At 41.5% G+C, this 22195-nt stretch overlaps 1 protein-coding gene across 5 annotated transcripts in view; it reads right to left on the bottom strand.

Moving 5' to 3' along the window:
* Nucleotides 1-22195, bottom strand: part of EMID1 (EMI domain containing 1) — a 98723-nt gene that overhangs the window by 41073 nt on the left and 35455 nt on the right. For 4 of the 5 annotated variants that reach the window (XM_088443502.1, XM_088443504.1, XM_088443503.1 and 1 more), the window contains exons 8-9: nt 21325-21414; nt 11236-11346 (exon numbers count right to left, since the gene is read on the bottom strand). In XM_088443502.1, coding sequence (XP_088299628.1) covers nt 11236-11346; nt 21325-21414 — 201 coding nt within the window. The remainder of the gene's footprint in view (nt 1-11235; nt 11347-21324; nt 21415-22195) is intronic. The other variant, XM_088443505.1, reaches the window with a different exon arrangement.

The raw sequence follows: 22195 nt of genomic DNA, 5'->3' as shown, positions 1-22195 counted from the left end.
GATTTGGCAAACCCGGCCTCCTAAGTCTGGATGATTCATCACACTGATTGCGGACCCTCCTAGATTTCCCCTGGCTGGGGGTCTCACAGTGCCACCCATCACCCTTGTCAATACAATCTTATGATGCATACACACGGGACTACCGTCAGCGATAACGATATCGCTGAACAATCTCTCGGGTGTGCTGGATGATCGATATCGATCATCCAGCACACCACCAACCCAGCAACAATGGCCAATGACCCGCGATCAACAATCGCGGGTACCTATAGTAACCTGGTCGATATCGACCAGGTTGGCCTGCATGCATAGGCGATGGATCCATGCATGCCCGCGCATCGCAGGTCGTTGGTGGGTTGGAAGGGACCAAAAAATGCATGATATGAACGATAACGATATGATCGATATCGTTATCGTTCATATCGAGCATTTTAATCGTCCCGTGTGTACACACCATAACTTTACAATATGCTATATTTAAGTACTATTTTCCAACAATAAAACATTAGGCCTGTTAACTCAACTATTAATTTTGATTGGCAGGAGTGAATCTTGGTGTAGTTTCTATAGAAGTAAACCAAGCCCCATTTTCATCCATGTTACTACTCTGCCATGTAACTGATTCTCTAATAGCGTAGCAATTTATAATTCGAGTGCACAGTCTGGAACCTAACATTAGAGGAGGGGGTAGGCCCTCAGGCAGTGGGGCCCAACAGGGATATCCTCTGTACCCCTGTGAGCCAAACCAACCCTGAATAAAACTTATTATTATAAGATATTTATTTTATCTGTAGATCTGATATTATGTTCGTCCCTAGCAACGTAAGGATCAGGACAATCTGGCTTATGGTGAGAAATGACAAAATAAGTTACTTGTCCTCTAACTTAATGACAATCATCAGCATTTTTCACCAACCTGCAATAGTTATCATAAAGCAGTGGCAGCTTGGGTGAATTTTTGAAAGCTGAGCATGGTGATCCAAAGTATCCTTCAGGGTAACAAGCTATCATTTGCTAATGCGAGTATTATTGTATGAAGCCTTGTATCCAGCAGGGTTATAACTTATAAGTATTGTATAGCCTGACACCTAGTGGCTGTATTGAAGAACTAATGACATGTAATTATAAATTCTACCTTGCTGGTGGTGTCTTCACAGCCACCTTTCTCATCGCAGAGCTTGCAGCCCTACAGTGTACCCGGTAGAAGTACCTGGCAGCAGATCTGAGGACCTTGTAACATCAGGTCTACTGGAACTATAACGAGTGAATGATTCCATTTTCTTACATTGATTTTTAAAAGTAATAACCCTTAACGAATTAGTTACACTTTAAATGTGTATGTATATATATATATATATATATATATACACACACTGTATATAATTTATATATATTTTTTTTATTATTAGTATTTAAGTTTCACATTACTGTCTCCTATTTAATCACTTAACTAACAATTTTTCCTCAAAAAGCGGTTAGAAATTGTCTTTTTTTATTTTATAAAGTTTACAATGTTTTTTTTACAAATATATATTATTTAAAAAATATACCTAGGGGGTTGTTTGCACCCCCATGTATTTAGGCCCCCATTGTAACATCAGTTTCCACCCTCCCAGAAGAAATAGCCCCCAGTGGCAAAAGATTCCCAGAATTATCACCCCTCATCCCCCTATTGATAGCCCCCCCAACAAAAAAAAAATTTGTAGGGCATAATTCACCCCCTGCCCCCCACCTCCAGTACCAAAAGATGACCCCCCCCATTACCCCTTCACCCCCTGTGGCATAGTCCCACCTCTTCACCTTATTGCAAAGCACAGTGGAGCGTGAGGCAGTGGGGAACTGATCATCAGTCCACCCTGCTGCATTAGGCCCAGACTACCAGAGTCAAAAATTAAAACATCCTTTGGCAACCATTGGCACCCATGGACATGCTAGTCCATGTAGTACCACAAGTACCATCATACCCAAACAATCAATAGCTGTAGTTTCACAATAGTATTTCATCTATATTTCACTTCTCACTATTAGTTCCAAGCTGACTAATTCTGTGGCTCACTCACATTTTGACATATGAGAACCCAGCCTATAGATCTACCCGTTATAGGGCCGTTTCACATCGGCTGATCCAATTTGTCATTACTTTTTACATCAAACTACAAATCTTGAATTTCACGTTTTTATCTCGTAGATTTTTATTTATGAGTACTTAAAATTGTCAGAAATCAGCAAATTTTAGCTTTGTGAGCATACAAAAACCTAATCTTGTCAGGGATTGAGATATTTCTAAAAAAAAATCTTCTGAATGTAACAGGATGTGATACCAGAGCCATAACTAGACTTTTTGGTGCCCTGTGCCAGAAAGAGCATTGGCGCCCCCCTCATTTTTCAAAGGGACATAATGCACACAATAAAGGGCCATGGCTTCATGGGGAAGGGCCAGGGAATATATAGGGGAGGCCAGGATATGCTGGGGATGAACTAAGAGGAAGCTAGAAGCAAGAATGATAATAAACAGAAATTTGACAGGCCCAAACAGCGCCCCCTGACCTGTGGTGCCCTGTGCGATGGCACCAGCCGCACTACCCTAGCTACAGCCCTGTGTGATACAATCATGTGATATAGTACATGACTAGGTTCAAGGAGGTCAACAATTCAAGATCACAGAATCAAACATTTTAAAATTTAATTTAATAAAAAAATATGGTTGATCATTTTCAAAAACATTGTGTTTATTACTGTATGTTTTGAGATTGTAAATTATTAATTTAAAGTTGGGATCTCAATGGGATAGTATATATTTTTTACAAAATGTTGTTTATAGGATCGTACAAATTTTTTTCATTATGCATTATATTGTGGTCAAATATCTAAAATGAACAAACAAATTTGTTTTATTAACTGTTTTATACATAGGAGACAGTTATAATTAATGGTGCATTATATTATATGCTGAAAATAGTTTTCTTTAAATTTGAAATCTGATACATTATTTGGATAGTATTATAAATCATATAATCATAAATGGCTGGATTTGTGATGTGAATGTGATCAGCTGTGGTGGCTGGCTTATGTATTTTCAACAGACTTTGTTAACAGTCACTCTCTTGGAGGACCACTATTATTTGTGTACCCAAGTAAAAACCACATTCTATAAGTGGCAATAAAATATCAAGATTTAAGGGACTATTTATCAATTAATATTTGCCGGGGTTTTTTTGGTTGGGGGTGGGGGGGATATCCAGAAATATTAAGGATTCCTGATATCTGCAGAGGTCCCACCAGTTCCGACCTCAAAGCAGCCCCCAGAGGTTTCTATGCAGTCAGATTTACCAATCTCGGACACGGTAACTAAACTAATGCCATCTGAAAATGTTAGCCTGTGGGCTGCTGTATCCGTGTCCTCTCACTGACGCAGTGTGCCCTGAGGACCCAAACCAGGGAGCAGAGTGGTAGCATAAGCTCTTCACCTGCATGCTCTTATTAGAACCTGTTTCCCAGCATGAGCATAAAGGTAAATTTGCATGGAAAAAAAAGAATAAGTACATTTAAAATAGAAATTTCGAATATTGCAGTCACACAACAAAATATACTAAATAAATAAGATCCCAACTTTAAATTTGATAAAGACAATCTTAATACATCAAAGGATAAACTCAAAGTTTTTGAAAATGATAAGCCATGTTTGTTTGTTTTCGGGAAATCTGCTTTTAATTGTCTGTAACGTTGATATTTTGACTTCCTGAAACCTAATCATGTGTTGTATATCAAAGTAAAGCCTTTAGATTTGGGCAAAAGATATCCCTTTTAAGAGACAAATATGGAGTTGCGAAGAAGTCTAACTATGCCACATCTGCAGGGTGTGTATTTCACAAACATGTACACTACCCTACTGTCACAGTGTGCTGGAGCCCAGAGCTCACTTACCGGGTCCAACGGCACAACTCTCCCTGGCCTCCATGTCCCCATTGCGGCTTGGTCTCCAACAGCTCCAGCCGGGGATGACATGCAGGCGGCTGGTCCTTCTCCTTGCTGCTGGTGCCACCCATAGAAGTGTGGTTCCCATAGAAGTGCGTGCACCGACCTGTTTAAAATTTAAAGGAGAAGTGTGCGCCGAACGTGACGTCAATCCACAAGTACAGATCAGCATCTACTGTACACAATCTATCCTTGAGTACGTGACAGTACACTCTGGCTGTAATGACATGGATGCCAATGGTAAACCTTCAGCAAAAGAGCTTCTGGACCATCTCCTCACCAGAGTGGAGGAACAAGAATAAGACCAGTCCCAGATAATGCAGTGCCTGCAGGCACTTATGCAGTGGGTTGATGCATTACAGCCTCCTCAAGAACAACATGCTTATGTCGTTTCTTTATTGTTTGGTCAGGCATTGGCATGGGCCTCTCCCTTGTGGGAAAGAAATTATCCATTAGTACATAATTGTACAAACTTCCTAGAATCTTTCAAAAAGGTCTTCGACGAACCTGCACGAGCAACATCTGCTGCATCAACAATTCTGCATCTGAAACAAGGGACTCAGGGCCTGATTCAGAGCAGTTCGCTAGATGCGATCTCTCGCTCCCAGCGTATGCAAATCCAGCGCACGCCCAGCAAGGCAGGTGATCACTCGTCAAGGCATTAGCATGCCCACTATGTCTTGGCGAGCGATCACTTCGCGTAAGTAGACGCCCACCAGCCCACTGTTCATAATACGCCCACTTGCGCACGTCATCTCAAGGAAGTGCATGAAAACATTGGTACATTGAGCACCATCGTATGTGCTCACAGCTCTTAAGGTTGACTATACCTGCCCGCAAGCACTGCTACCCCATAAGTGTGAAATACAACCAGGTGACGTGTACAATGACGCTGCCTGTTAATTATGCACGCCTATGAAACGGCATTGAAACACACAGGCACGCCTGCGTTCGCACCTCCACTCCCCCGTTTCTAGTGACCTGCCCCTGTTACCACCCATAAACGGCCTCTTCTGTCACTCATTCAACTGGGCTGTCTATGCTGAGCGAGCGAGTGATTCCCGGTCTATCGCAGTGGTTCATGCACACTTAATGTGATGCATGCGCAGAACGCAAAAATCGGCCAGCAACGAGCGAGCGCATCCTAGCGAGCAGGGCTGAATCAGGTCCTCAGTCCGTCAGACAGTATGCAGTGCAAATCAGAAAGCTTGCTTCCAAACTTGGTTGGAATAATGGTAGCTGCCTTAGGACAGGGTTTTTCTGAGCAAATTAAGGATGCATTAGAATCCAGTGAATTGCCATCATTGTTGAATGAGTTCATTTCTCTATGGGTCAAGGTGGATCACCACCATAGAGAGAGAGCTCAAGAAAAGGGGCTGTCAAGACGCTTTAATTTCAAATTGGCTCCTCTTTTCACAGCTACTGTTGCAACTCCAGCTCTGGAAATCACATCTTCCAGCTGAGCAATAGGAGAGGAGGCTGAACAACAGGCTGTGTCTATTTTGTGGGGATTCAGATCACCTCCTCATGAACTGTTCCAAGTGTCCGGGAAACGAGAAGGCCTAACTGATCATGGGTTGATTAGGTACGATTCAACACACCATGAATGAAAAAATATTGTCTCAGTTCACCATTGAAGTGTTCTTACTATTGAAACAAATCCAACAAATCGCTTGTGACCTTTCTTGATTCAAGTGCCAACAGTAACTTCATTACAGCCAAGGAAAGTTCAGGAATATGGGGTTCCATGTGTGCCTCTACAGATTCCTCTCTGCGTAATTGGGGTGGATGGAAGTAAGATTCCCCTGGCTACTATTCATTACCAGACCCAGAACCTGACCATGCAAATGGGTCTCTACATAAAGAACCAATTTCCTTCTATGTACTTCTTACAGCTGAGAGTCCGATCGTTCTGGGCCTTCCATGGTTATGCTTATACGCTCCCACTTTGGATTGGAACAACAAGATTTTGTCTTGGGGTCCTCACTGCCACATAAAATGTGTACCTCAAATCAGTCGTCTAAGTAAAGCTACCCTGAGATCATTAATTGCGCAAGATACTTCTATGCCAGTTAAATACTTGACCTTTCACAACATATTTAGTAAAAAGGCAGCAGAGATCCTACCTGTCCATGGGGAATGGGACTGTCCCATTGACCTATTGTCTGGAAAAACACCTCCTTGTGGAAGTCCCTCTGTCACTACCAGAGACCCAGGTGGTTACTGAGTACATAAAGGAGAACCTACAACGTGGTTCATCAGAGAGTACAAGTCTCCAACAGGAGACGGGGTCTTTTTCATAAAAGAAAAGATAGAGGTCTCAGACCTTGCATAGACTATTGGGGGCTTAATGCCATCACCATCAAGGACCAATACCCCTTACCACTAATATCTGAAATCTTTGATGGAATCAAATGTGCAGATGTTTTTACTAAACTATATCTGCATGGATCTTATAACCTAATCGAGATCAGGTGAAGAGATGAGTAGAAGATAGCTTTCAACGAATATTACGAGTATTTGGTCATGACATTCAGATTAAGAAATGTCCCAACTATTTTCCAAAAGTAGATGAACAATATTTTCTGGGACCCTTTGTATAAATATGTTGTGATCTATTTGGATGACATTCTGATATTTTCTAAAAACCTAAGCAGCCATCGCGAGTATGTATGTGATGTATGTGAAGTGTTTTCTTGTCTTCAAGCAAACCAGCTTTATTGTAAACTAGAAAAATGCACCTTCGAACAAAAATAAATTACATTACTGGGATATGTCCTCTCTGGATACAGTCATCAGATGGATCCCAAAAAGTTTACCGCCATACTGGTCTTGGCCGACTGAATTAAAAGCAATACAAGGTTTCCTGGGCTTCTCACCAAAAAAGGACAAGATACCAGGAATTGCCCTCCTAAAGCTGAAGAGGCATTTTTTCCAGTTAAAGCAGTGTTTCAGCCTTTCTTCCTGGAAGTTGATGCCTCTACGGTCGGGGCCATGCTTTCGCAAAGAGATGTAACAGGGAAGTAGTATTCTTGTGGATTCTGTTCTTGCAAATTTTCACTCTGGAGAAAAAATGCGCTGTAGGAGACAATTACTAGCCATCCAGCTGGCCTAGAAGAGTGGCAATATTTGCTAGAGGGGGCGAAGTTCCCAGTAACGGTCTTCACAGATCATAAGAACTTAGTGCACTTCAAGATAGCTCACACCTTAACTTACCATCAGGCCAGATGGTCATTTGTGGCAGCCTGCCCTACTTGTGCTCAGCACAAAGTTCTATCTCAAGCTCCTTCGGGTGTCTTACAACCACTGCCGTTGCCCGATTGTCCATGGACCCATTTCTCTATGGACTTTGGAAAGGTTTCAGCATGCTCTGTGTTGTGGTGGATAGATTTTCTAAAGCTGCTTATTTCATTCTGTTAAAGGGTTTACCCTCAGCTCCAAGACTGGCAGAGGTGTTCATAAAAGAGATCTTCAGGTTGCACGGTTTCCCCAAGGACTTTATTTCCTACTGATGGGTACAGTTTAACCTCAAAATTCTGGAGAGTGATGTGTAAAAGCTTTCACATCAACCTGAGTTTCTCTTCGGCTTACCACCCTCAGAGCAATGGTCAATTGGAACGAGTAAACCAGGATCTGTAGAAACTCATTAGAATTTACATTTACGGCAATTAAGATGACTGGGTATTCTTGTTGCCATGAGCCAAATAATCTTTTCCATGAGACTTCTGAACATTCTTCATTCTTTATTAAATATGGCTTTCATCCTGTATTGCCTGAACTACCAGCTTGCCAGTCAGTATCTCTACCCATCATTCGAGGTACGGTGAAACATTTTATTCACATTTGGAGTGAAGTAAAATTAAATTTAAATAAAGCTTCTGCTCTATATACTAGTTTCCATTCGACATTTGTGGTCAAAAGTTCTTACCATGAAGTTCGCTCAAAGATATATTGGTCCTTTCCGAGGCCTTCAGTTAGTTAATCCAGTGTCATTTTGATTGAAACTTCCAGATACCCTCAGAATACCATGTCTCTCTCCCCATACCTTTTGGTTATTAATCGATATTCAACTTTGCAACCCACCTTCCTCTATTCCAGCCGATCATCAAGAGGAATATGAGGTAAAGCAAATCTTGGATTCCAGAATTTCTCAAGGATCTGTCCAATTTCTGGTTGATTGGGAGGGTTTGGCTCTGAAGGATGCTGTTGGGTTAAGGCGTCAGATGTCCATGCTCCACAACTTCTACGCAAGTTTCACCGGAAGTTTCCAGAAAAATAAAACATTTTTAGTGTGTTCATGACCCACCCCTAGAGGGGAGTGTAATGTCGCAGTGAGGCGAAGCTCTGAGCTCACTTACCGGTTTCGGTGGCACTAGTCTCCCTGGGCCTTCATGTCTCTGCTGTGGTCGGTCCTTCCTCTCTGTTAGTTCCTAGCACATTAGATTCTGCACCTCTGTTCTGGGTATTAGTCAATCCACAAATATGGGCCAGCGATCTCTACTTGAGAACGAGACCCCTACCATGCTCAAAATTGTTGCACTCTATCACCCTGTGTTTCTCATTAATACACTAACCATTAAATCTTTTTTCCTGTGGCCACACCTGCAGAAATGTGCCACCATTGGAACATCAGTATTGCAGCAATTGGATCTTTTGGAGACCAAAGAATGCTTAATCACACGGTGCCTGTACATAAATTTAACTTTTAGGTTTTTTGCATTACACTTTAATTTGGCCTTGGCCTTTTGGCCAGGTAGTAATATTTTTTTGCTTAAGATGGGGTAGCAGGTGAGACACTAAAGGCGACCCACTACCTAGTCTAGGGCAGGTGTGGCTTTTGGGCTCCTACCATACCATAGATGCTTTATATGGGGAGAGCTGAAGAGGTCTGGATTCCTGGGGAAACTTTGGCAGAGCACATGGATAAAGAGGCTTCTCATAGCAATGCGACAAAGGGAAGTCTGAAGACTCTTTCTGTGTAAGTAGTCTTTATTGTGCTGGGGAATAAAGCACTACGCCTTGGGCTATAAATCTAAATAAATTAATTGTCAAATTTCAGCAGTACATCTGTAAATGATCAATAGACCCAAAGTAAGTATTTATTCATGGATTTACTAGAAACTCATGATTCCTATGAGTGATTAAGGGCTGAGGGCCTGATTCAGATATAGACCTAGAACACATTGCAGCTGCGACTTTGGACGCAGTTGTTGTGGGTAAATATTCTAATGCTGCAGGAGGCATCTAAAGCAAATAGGTGCCTTCTGACAGCATTGCAGATCTGCGTGCTGCATCCAAAGATTCAGCATCGGATCACCATCGCGACCATCGGCTCACCATCGCGACCATTGGCTTCAGCTTCAGGCTATCTGATAAAGACAAAGGCTACTAAGCATGGCCGTCTTTCCTGCATTGCTGAGGCCAGGCCTTGGCATTCCCAGAAAACTGGAACACAGAATACCCACGGCTGTCGGGCACTGCGAGCGTGATAGCAGGACTCGTTCTGCACATGTGCACAATTAATCTTACGCATGCACAGTTCTCCCACCATTGGCTTAGCACGTAAACCATCGGGTTTACGTACTACTTTGAATCAGGCCCTGTGGTCATTGTGAACACAGAGTATCCACGCTTTTGAAATAAGGAAACAAGAAATATTTAACCCTACACTTTTTTGTTAACAGAAAACAAACCAAAGCTAGAAAATATAAATATCCAAATGCAATATATAACATGTGCCAGAAATAACCTTAAATGCATGCATTAAGCTGGGTACGCAATATACAACGTGTGACCCAGCTGTCAGTTCGATGTGATACATCGCACACGACGTACACAGGGCCTGATTCAGAGCTGGACGCTCTGACCAGAGCGCTCGCTCTGAATCAGGGCCCTCCTACAAAAATATGGAGCGGCCTCCTGGCCGCTCGCATAGCTGTGGGTGACCACCCACAGCTTATGCGAGCGGCCAAAAAGATGGTCGCGATGGTCATGACCATCACGACCATCGGGCTTGCGACGAGACCCTTGCGGTAGGGTCTCGCTGCCGCAAGCCCAGGAGTGCTTTCGGCTCTGTCAGAGCCAAAAGCACTCCCACTGACATCACTAGTGATGTCAGTGGGGCCGGACCCAGACGGTAGGCGTTCCCATGGGAACGCTTCCGTCTGGGCAACAACGCCCCCGGCACGCCCACCAAAGGGGGCGTGCTGTCACTCATGATCGACAGCACGCCCCCTTTGGTGCGAGACCCATAGCGACAGCTTGGCTGTCGCTATGCGGGTCTCGCGCATGCGCACGACGGAGCTCCCTCCGTCGTGCGCATGCGCATTAGAGCACCATCGACCCGCTTGCGAGCGCTCAGCGCTCGCGAGCGGGTCTGAATTAGGCCCGCAGTGCACAATAAGGTGTATGATGGTGCGATGTGTTATTACATGCTGAATGTAACATCACCAGGTTGTTCATTGCACAGTCCCATCTTCTGTGCAGCACAGTAGATGGGATGATGCGATGAATGACCGTCGTACAGTGCAATAAGGCATACATACACTACGATCCGTACAATACTGTTCCGATCTGTTTCAAAATTATATATTGTATAGTGTGTACTGTACCCAGCTTTACTCTATGCTGAAGCCTGTTATGAACTTCTATTCCGTTTGTCTTGTCCTTGAAGCAGAAAATACTTGGGGGTCAATCCTATTCCGTGCGATGATCTCGCCAGTGCGAGTCATCGAGGCAGTGGCCGCACTTTACGGCAGCCCGGATTCGCCATAGGGCTGCGAGCAAAATTTGGCGAATTCAGGGTAGGGCTACGAAGGGTGCGATGTGCCGGTCCATTGCCGGCGTTTTAACGCCATTGGAATGGCACATTGCACCCTTCCCACGGAATAGGATTGACCCCTTGGATTGATCTTTTACATCAGTTTGGAATTGCCATTATGAACCTGTCTTTTGTTGGCATTTTGTGGAAGTCAATATACATGATTGGTGTTGGGGTTTTTCTTCTTGCCAAACCACTAGAAACTATTATAAAGAAAAATCTGTGTCGTCCTGGAGAAATATCTCCAGTCACATTTGGAAGTCCTTTTTCTGTTTTACCAATTGCCCAATAAAATACAGCTCATGATTTAATTAGTCATAGGCACAGAAGAATACACATTCACATTACTTTAATGAGCACCCTCAGATACATGCCAACCAATGCATATATACAATGAGAAGTAATGCTAATATACTAAAGAATTGATTAACAAACTTTACCCTTATTCACTAGTCTCTGCATAGCTGAAGCAGGGATACCTGATGGCCCCGGGGGACCTCTCTCACCAGGAGCGCCTGCAGGACCATCCTTTCCAGGCGGGCCAGGGGGTCCTAAATGTATGACATGGGTTAAGACTGTTAAGTTTAGAGATGCATTCTGTACATAGATATGAATACATATAATAATAAGTAGAGTTCTCGTGAAAAGGTGGAAGAATAGAGGCATGAAGAAGAATATCATATAGAGAAGGACAATATGATTGATAATGATAAGAAGCATTATGCAAAGACATAAAACAGGCCATGGTCTGGTGCGCGAAGAGGTCACGGAAACACAACAGTGATAATACATAGAGTGGTCAGAAGTCAAGCTGGGTCATACACTAGAATACTGTTTCAGGACAAAGGCACAAGTGCTGGAGCTATGTTGTGAGTATAATACTTTTGATGCACCAGAAATAAAATTAAATAGGAGACCCTGATTTAAAAATGGTGCCTCTTAGACGTCAGCTGTTTCATTACAAGGCCAAGGTAACATTGGCCAATAGCAGTAAGAGTAGTCTTGCCACATCAGCATGTGGACAAGCCGGCCTACCGGATTCCACTTGTGTAATGGAACTGGAAGTCTGACTGGCTTCTAGAACCTGATTCAATAGAAAACATAAAATAAACTTTGACTTAAAAAAAAAGATAAAAAAAGCTTATTCATATTGCTACTGTCCATGATAAATAGGCTTCCCCAGGAAAGATCTCAGGAGGTCCCTGGTACATGTTGCCACCAGCAATAGCCATCACCAGGAGAGGAGCTTTTACAAGTAGATAAAAGTCCCAGGAGGGGGGCTTTGATAAGTAGGCAAACATCTAATTTTCAAAGGATTGTTGGCTATTAGCTTCTGAGAAATAGGCCCTTTAAGTCAGTAAAAAAATGCAACAAAGTTAGGCACTCACTATTTTCCTTGAGTTTGTCTATGCTGCTCTTTAATTGAATGAAACACATGTTGTCAATAAAATTGATAAAATATCCATACAGCCTGCAGTATTCAGCAGCAATTTATATGTACATGTCTGCAGTGCTTTTGGAATAAACAAGTAAATGGTCCAAATATACTAGTCCAAAGAAACTAAGGGCCTGATTCAGAGCCGGAGGCTATCAGCCGTTCGCCCGCAGGAGGTACGTCCGTCCAAATGACAAACCAAGTGCTCGCACGAGTGATCGCTCGTAGCGAGTCTTCCGCCTCATATTTCCACTACCCCTCCTCTAGCTAACGAGCGTCCGAAATAGCAAGCGCACTACTCGTTGTTTGAAGAAGTGTTCGCTCGCACAAGTACGACCGGAAGTAGGCCTGTCATTTGTCGATTGCCTTGTTTTTCCTTCGTTAATCATCCGTGAATCGATTGGTGGCAATCATTACCTTAATTGACTTAATTGTTGCTCGAAAGTTTTCAATCTTGTTTTTTTTTTGAATGTCAATAAACGTTATTGTTTGTTTTGTGTTCATTTTGGTCCGTAGAATCCGTCCGCTTTTAACGGGAAACTTGTTTTTTTTCAATACAAAGGCAGTTTCTTTATTTTTTTCTTGGCTTTTAATTTGTTTTAAAATTATGAAATTGTTTGATTTCCAGCTTGTTGCTAACTAGCTTGTTGTCGGACCATCGGACAATTGGAACAGCGGTGGTCCGATTTACGACGCCGGTCCCCACACCTGCTTGCACATCTTCGGATGAGGATCCAGAGGCGTAAGTGGATATTTGAATGTTTATATATCTATGACAATCTGTTGTTACTTTTAGTCTTTGCTAATGTAAATTTGCATTAATGCGTGTGCATGTGTGCAGTATGCGTTTTTTAGGCCTAAATTACACCTTTTTTTTTTTTTGGTTTTATCACAATTAATATTTTATTTTGGTTTCATGTTTCAGCTTTAAAATCTTTTTGGGTAAACATATTTGTTAATATTACAAAATATACATCTTTTAGGTCAGGAGCAGATACGGAGGCATAGAAGGAGGCCTGCCCGACCCCTCTCCCCAACTCCCACCATCTCCTCCCCTGCCCACTCCTCCCAAATTTCACCACCCTCCCCTGACCTGCTCATCCCTATTTCCCCTCCCTCTCCTCCCCAAATACAAATAACCCCTCCCTCCCCTGTCCTACCCATCCACATTCCCACACCCTCCCCTGATGCACCCACTCCTCAATCCAACCCCTCCCCTTTATCCCCCACCGACATTTCTCCTCCGTCGACACCCATCCACTGGCCCACCTCGGAGGAAGAGGATCTGAGCCAACCTGGCCCACAACCTGCCGGTATTTTGTTTGTGATGTTGTCATTTTTTGTGTTAAAATGTGCCATATATGCATACACTGTTGTATCCCTGATTAAAATCTAAGGGCAGTCCTTTGTTTTTTTTGGTTGTTTATTTTAGGAAAATTGACCTTTCATTTTTTTTATTATTTTTTTTAATAGAGGTTTTTTTAATTTTTTTTTTTTTTTGGGTGTCTAAATTTTCAGCCCAATTTAGTCCTGTTTCCAAAAAAAAAAAAAAAATACAAAGATAAACATATGCCAGAGCCAAATACAAGTTTCATTGTGATGTTTAAAATGTATACACTAAAATCAAGACACAAATGGTGTAAGGATTATTTAAGTTCCCAAAGTGATTGTTCGAACCACTCTTCTCATGTCCCTGTTTTTATTTTTTTGCTTTTTGTGCCAATTTTTTTTTTTTTTACATTTTTGATAACACTATAGTTTTGCATCCAAATTAGCATGGTATTAAAATTTCATTTAAGTGTCAATAATCCTGTTTTTCTGGTATGTATTTGACAAATCACATTTAATTTAAATACATATTTGTCTTTCTACAGACCCCAGGATGCGTGATCGTGCCATTTTGGGGCAGATCCTGCAAATGCGAGGACATTTGGTGCAGCTCCTGGTTGCAATGGACCATTTGGTTGTTTTGATGCGTCAATAATTTTGCATATTATATTATGTTAATAAAAGTTTTTTGTTTAAACCAATCTCATTTATTGACTCCAAAATTAGCTCACAAGGTCATTTTGATGTATTTTTATGGTGTAAACATTTGGGTTTATGGTATTGGCATAGGAAACTGCAAACAATGTGGCATACCAAATTCAGGGAGTATGTAATCTTTTAAATTTACACTTTTCACACAAAACTAGTGGTTTCCTAGACTTTAAATATATATTTTTACATTCCCAAAATTTTTCCCATTGACATTAAATCCATAATGTTTTTAGAAAAATACCTTTATATAGTTATTATAGTTAATCCAAAAAATCCATGCAACTCCCAAAACTTTAAAATAACAATGTGTCAAGGTAGGCCCACTATGTTATACCTGTTATGTGTTTTTTTTTAATTTTTAACAACCACAAAAATAATGTGAAAATAAAATCCAATTAAGTTAAAAGGTAATGTACATTTGCTGGTTTTTCAGGTAACAAAAAACTAAATAATTTAAAAGTAGTTTATTAAACAATATATGACCAAAAACAAAAAATACACACAAAGAATGGCAACAAAAAAATCAAGAACTGTTTGAAGACGGTGCATGCCAACATGTCCCAAAATCAGGTAAGAAACACATTTGTCCAGGTGTAAAGGTCATTTTGGAGTCATTAATGTCACATGCGAGCATTTTCAGGAAGTAAGAAGGTTGTTGTTTGGATTTCGAATAAAAAAAAAAAAAAAAACAACAAAAAGGTTAACATTCGAAACAGGATAGTAAACACACATAATTTTCAGTCTTCACAATGTCAACACCTGTAAAACCAAGTAAATTCAAATACCTGAAAAAGCGGGAAACGACATCATCACGTATGGCCCCCCTTGACACTCTCCTGTGACCAATGTCGGGGGGGGCCATCCTCAGGCAAGGCATCCTCTGGCTGCATTGGGACACCACTCCTTATGGCGATGTTGTGAAATATCCCACACAGGACCACAATTTTGGAAAGCATAGCCGGCAAATACATGAGGTCGCCACCAGAGCGGTGGAGGCATCGAAATTGGTCTTTTAAAAGGCCGATACAATGCTCCACCACCTGCCTGGTGGCAGTAAGTGCGGAATTATATTGAGTTTGTGGCCCTGGTGTGGGAACCAAATAAGGAGTGAGCAGCCAGGGCGTGCAAGGATAACCACTGTCTCCTGTGGAAAAAAAAGCATTCAGTACCATTTCTAAGTTAACAGTGTTTGCTTAAAAAATTAGGGGTACCACTTAACCAGAAGCCATGCGTCACCAGCTTATAGGTTGTTTAATTTGTGCCAAAGCCCTGATTGCCGGATGACAAATGAATCGTGCACTTCCTGGATATTTGGCATTCAGGGACAGGATCTGGAGGGAGGCATCACATACCACCATTACATTCATCGAATGAAAGTGCTTACGGTTCCTAAATATGGCCTCCAGCGCTGCTGGAGGCTGAAGTGGTATGTGAGTGCCGTCCACAACCCCTATGATATGTGGGAAGGCTGCAATTTGGTAAAAGTTCTGCTTCACCACATTAAGGGAACCCATATCCAATGGCATCTTAATAAAATGATGTAGGTGCTTAAACAGGGCATCCATGACCGCCCTCAGGATCTTTGAAAAGGAGGATTGGGAAATGCCTGCTACAATCCCAACTGTGGTCTGGTAGGATCCTGAGGCGCAAAAATGTAACACCGACATTAACTGCGTAAGTGGTGGTATTGCTGTTGGATTGTTAATTTGCCTTTCAAGATCACTCTCTATTTAATGAAAGAGTGTCTAGGATGATTTGGGGTGGTAGGCGATACCGCCGTAAAACCACATCATCAGGCATTCCAAAAAGGGTGACACGTGTTCTAAATATCTGGGGCCTTGCACGCCTACGATGCCTATGCCTAGGAGGATGTTCAGGTTGGTCGTGGACCATTGCCACTATAATTCGCCCAACATCAATCTGAAATGTTAGACAATGTAGTTAATTTTTTAAAATCTAAAAACAAGAAAATATACTTATCTTTTTGACACATTAAGAAGAATCTTACAGGGTTCGGTAGTGACATGAAGAAAACCTACGAATTAGAATTCACATAAATAAAAACAAATTATAAAAATAACAGCCTAAGCCCAAAATATAAAGAATGCATGCACTACACAGATGTTGTTAGTGTCTGATTTTATTCTATGAATCCAATGTTCGCTAACGCCACAGACAGGAGATGTGCAAAATATATGCAATAGAGGGCCAAAAAGACCGCTAAATGGTACGCTAACGCCACAGACAGGAGATGTGCAAAATATACGCAATAGAGGGCCAAAAAGACCGCTAAATGGTACGCTAACGCCACAGACAGGAGATGTGCAAAATATACGCTAGAAATTTCGCATTTTTGATGGACAAATAATCATTTGGGCAAATATAAAAAAAAAATGCATAATGAGATCCATTAAAAAAATGATAAATGTTAACAATAAACAGGGTCTAATGTATCTCAGTAAACACTTACCGTACAAAGATGAGCCCGAAACTAGAAATGTAGTCCACCAAACGAAAGGAGATAAAAGGGAAAGCAAAAAAAAACAAATATAAAACAAAAAAAAAACTAAAATAAAAAAATATACAAATTTGTTCAAAAAATATAAAAAGCGAACCAACAAACTTACCTCAAAAACCAAAAAAAAGGATTAGTACCAAAACGCAAAAATGTGAACCGAAAAAATAACACTTGACAACTCAGCAACTCTCCACAACACCTTCACAAACAACTCCTCAACTCCAAAATCCACCAACCACTTCTATCAACCCACCCCGAAACAAGGCCACAAATAAGCCTTAAATAGACCTAACTTTCCCGCTCAAATCAATGACGCTCAATAGATGCGCCCGTATAATGCACACGTATCTATAAAAACATCACGAGAGCACACAATGGGTCTGCTGAATTCAAAGATTGAATCATGTCCACAGAACAGCAGCAAAGGCAAAATCCCGGACAACAAAGTAAGTAGCTCCAAAATGAAAGTTAGCAACCCAAAAAAAATAAAATAGGTAAAAATTAAAATTTATTTTTTTTGTAAGGTGTGGAGACTGACAATGAGGAGGCTGCAGGGCCTAGTACCCAGGCCATGAGTAAAAGAAATCGGCAGCCGCAATTCACAAGAAAGGAGATGGAGGTTTTGGTGCAAAACTGTATTGACAACCTGGCACAGGTGCCACGAAGTATGGGTGCAAGCCAGAGATGGAAACTGTGGGAGGACATAGTCAGTGCTGTCAATGGGGTTGGTGAATTTGTCCGTTCAACCAAAGAGGTCAAACGCCGGTACGTAAATGCTCTCACCTAAGTCCCAAAATGTGGGGGAACATTTCTACTCTAAAATTACTTTTTTTACCAACAGATGGAGTGACTTCAAATATCGCCTAAAGCAAAAGTTGGCTGATAGGGCTAGGCATGCAGGGGGGACAGGTGGTGGGCCAACCCCTGTGTCACTGGAGCTGACCAATTTGGAGGAGATGGCACAGGGGTGTGTGCAGGAAGAGGAGGTGTTTGGCGTGTCCAACATGGACACAGACATGCCAGACTTTGCGGATCCACATGTTCCCGCAGGTCATTGAGATAAAACTGTTTAATTTTTTTGGTTTTTGAAAACTTAAAAATGGACTAATATTTGTATGAGCTCTCTTTTTCACACAGGCACAGAAGAGGACGAGTGTGCTCCAGAACTGAGTTTTGGCCGCAGTAGATCTGCTGGCTCCGCAGGGGAGGAAGCAGTATTTCCGTCTGGGGACCCTGTGGTGCACAGTCCAGGGCCTTCCCCCTCGCAGGCAGTGGCCCTTCTCTCAGATCTCAATGAGAAAATGGATCACAACACCGAGATTCTGAGGAGTATGGACGCCATACTGCTACGGCTGGCGGACGCCCTGGAGGAAAACGCTGCAGCCAATGTCAGACTAGCTAATGCCCTGGAGCAGCTCGTCCGCCTGCGCATGTTGGAGCCGGCCTCCCTTCCTGCCGGAACATCAGGGCCCTCCACCTCTGGCACAACATCGGCCAACCCTCCAAATGTGCATAGCCCTATGCCTAGGCCAGAGGAAACACCAGCTACCTCGGGCCAGGCAAGGCGTTCGACCAGACGGACAAAGTCATGCTCCCTCCAACATCAAGCCAAGCGGGGGAGAAGGCGTTGACAGCACTGGCAAATTTCCCCACATTCCATCTCTGTGTTTGCCCCATATTTTTGCCCCTCAAAACCTCCCTCTCCTTTCTTGTGATTTTTTTTATTTTTGTATCATTACTTTATATATTTGAAGTCTCATAAAAAATATTGGGACTGTAAAATTGCACTTTTTAAAAAAAAAAAATGAGAACATTTATTTATTTTCAAATAAAACAATAACCCCAGAAAAATTGTCTAATTCATTATGAAATGGCTAAAAGGGACTGTAACAAACATAATTAAATACTTAACAAAGGTCATATACTTAAAAAAATGTTTAAGATTAAAAAAAAAAAGGTAACAGGTAAGTAAACAATAACACAAGCCAAGCAATTAGTAGCTGATTGTCTTTCTGGCTTTTACCAAAAATGTAAATAAAAAATTAATAAAAAAAGGTGTTGGGCTTTTTAAAAAACCAAAACAAAAAAAGGTGTTGTGCTTTTTAAAAAAAAAAAAAAGTGTTAGGCTTTTTAAAACCATAAAAATATCTGACAACAACATGCGCACGGGATACAAGAAAAACATCTAACATTTTTACCTTTATTAAAACATTTATTTTGGGATTGCTGTGATTTCTAAAAACAAACAAATAGGAACACAACATGCGTTCCAAATTAGCTAATATAGCCTGGCCATTGCAAATCACCTTCTCGCAAGTGATCCAATTATTAGGTGATTGGTCTTGTGCCTTGTAAAGGAGAATAGCAAAACATCGATTCGCTAAGGGAGCTACGAAGAGACCATCGTCTTTGCGAGATCCAATACCCTACCACAAGCTGAACGAGCAGTCATAATGGAAACTGGATCACACAGTGACGTGTACAAAATAGCGTCCACATTGGACGTTCGCACGAGATAATACATGTACGCCCAAAAAACGGCTTGCCACGCCTGCGTTTTCTCATCTTCACCCCAGTTACCACCCATAAACGGAACATCCTGCCAATCAAATGACATAGGTCACTTCCTGTTCGCTGTGTATACGAGCGAACGAAAAATGACCGCAATGATCCAGCCGCACATGCGCAATGAGAACCGGACGCATGCGTGGTTTAAAACAATCAAATGCGTACGAGCGAACGGCTGATAGCGTCCGGCTCTGAATCAGGCACTAAGTCTCCCATAGAGTATGTCATTTTCTACATGTGAATGCATAAAATTGCCCAAACAATTGGTGCAACAAGGAATAATATGGCGTCACTACTTTATTAGAGTAGAGCCAAGATATATAGAATAGCGGGGAAATAGTGGATCCATCATAGGAATATTGAAAATATATTTTAAAAATATGTTTCTACATACAGCTAATTTAAATATTTCCAAAACATTATTACTGCATATAACTCCAGACAAGGAGGAAAGGTCATAGCTTATTGTATCAGGAATGCTATTAACTGTACATTGTAATTAGGTTAGGAAGTACTGTTGCTGTCAGATATCTCAAACAGGTTGTAACTACAGTAGTGGCCATTGAGCTATGCGCACATCTTATACTGTACACCGTTGTTTAGGGAATTTATCTGACTATTCTGGAGTGACTTTCTTATTTTTATATGATTGATAGTGCTCATGATTTTTCCTAAAAGTGAGATTAATACAAAAAGCCATGAATTACTTCTCTATGAAATGCATATTTATTCCCGGAAATGCCTGTTTTGATAAGTACAGAATACATTTTTGCAGTGTATATATTAGAAGAAGGATAAAGCAATATCTCAACAGTGATTAGTATTTGGTTGAACAGCCCTTGGACTTGACCACAGTTGCTCAGCACTTAGGCATTGACAAAACCAGGTTCTCTAGAAGAACCGGAGAGATGATCAACTCTAGGCTGTGGTGAGTGCGTCTATCAGCTCCCTTCTTGTTGTGGGCTTCTTCTTTGAGATCTTGTACCCAACATTGTGCCACAAATGTTAGATTGGATCCAGGCCAACTCTGCAACCTGATGTGATTTAACACAAACTAATTCTTCACAACTTTTGCGCTATGGCATGATGCATGTCAACTTGAAAGGTGAAAACTTTTGTCCAGAAAGATTTCTTTCATAAATGGAAGCAGTATTGTCACGCGTGTTGTGATGTATTTATTGATTTATTTAGTTTGTCATTCCTTCTACAATTTTCAGAAGACCAACACCAGCAGCTGACATGCATCCCCAGACACTCTGGATGAAATTCTTAGTGCTTAAATCATCGTACATATTGTCAACAGTCCATGTATGATGCTCCTTCACACTGGCCAGTCAGCACCTCACTCAGACCAACAGCTGTTTTGTCCTTGCCCTCCGTTCTTTGAGACCAGACTTCTGAAGTCATTGACCTACTGTTCGTGTTGACACACGCAGAACATCCAATTTTGGAGAGAAGATACGGAGATGACAAATGATGATTGTTTATTCTAATGAACCGCAAAAAATGATCTTCACCTGGCAAAGTCTTCCTTATCCTCTTAGATCTTGCCAGATCATTTGTAGAGTCCTTGTATGCTCTTTTGCAGCACCATCTTTCTGAATATATCATTAGAAAGATGGCGCCACGTGAGAAGCATATGGAGCCACGCATTAGGCACAGTGGTCAGTCGTGGGTGCACGGTATGCAGTGTGGGGCTTCCCAGACCCAATGGCCCACATGCACTGCACACCCTGCAACAATTATAGATACACCTTTGTTGTGTAGAATTATTTAAATGATTAACTATCATAGTGTAAAGTACAAAATAAGTAATACATTTACAGACTAGGGGATAAACCACAACAAAATAATGTTAAAGTAAGCATAAGATGTAAAAAAAATGAATGAAACAGTGGCACACAGGTAAAAAAGAGTGTAATATTGAAACACAGATGGACTGACGCCAAGACAATATCATTGACCCACCTGGAGGGCCAGCTGGTCCTTTCATTCCAGGTGACCACTGGCTCCCAGGAGTACCTACTGGCCGTGTAGTGCCCTTCCGTGTGTTACTACCTGAAATAAAAATTAGTTTATTATGGAATTTATTCAATCTACATGCTCTTTTCTATGCTGAGTAAAACAAGAGTTCTGGAACTAAGTTTTGTTTTCTCACTCCCCTTTTGTGGTACATTATTGCATTATAACAAATTAACAAGTGCTTTTAAGCAACAATACTTTAGGATAAGTCATTTATTATAAAGGAATACCATTATTTTATATAACAATCTTTACTAAGTGTGACTAAAGCACTGGTAATGTTATACATGGGAGATATGTTTGTCCAGGTTTGTCACCTATATGTATTAAAACCCCAGGAAAATGTACTGTATTTGATTATAAAACAGATTGATTGATAGCTGTTTGGGCTTTAGTAAAAGACAGTTAAGGGTTCCTGGGGTTATGGATGCAGAGTGAGGACCGGCTCCATCCATTAGGCCCATTTCAGATCTTCAGGTCTTCAGTCTGAGAACAGGCGAATTAGTACTTGCACCTGTAAGAGTCTGATAAAGGTGTGTCAGGGGTTCACTCAGGGTCTCACTACCTGTGCAGGCTTATTAAGAAACATTGTGATTTACTGACAGTGAGTATTGTCCATTGGCCTATGTTTGTGGTAGGGGCATTGGGTCCTACCATGGTTAAGAGAGGGATCCTGTTTGTTTAATGTAACATTATGGTTTTGAATTTATTTTTACTGCACAATAAACTAGCTTTGGATAATTACACGGAAAGTGAACTGGTGTGCTATTTCCTGGCTGCTGTCTGTTTGGAAGGGCCCATCTACCGCAGGAGAGGG

This window comes from Taudactylus pleione, unplaced genomic scaffold (genome assembly GCF_031769625.1).
Source record: "Taudactylus pleione unplaced genomic scaffold, aTauple2 ptg000330l, whole genome shotgun sequence".
NCBI classification, from domain to species: Eukaryota; Metazoa; Chordata; class Amphibia; order Anura; family Myobatrachidae; genus Taudactylus; species Taudactylus pleione.
The sequence above is the reverse complement of the archived record's forward strand: the minus strand, read 5'-3'. Positions and strand labels throughout refer to the sequence as shown.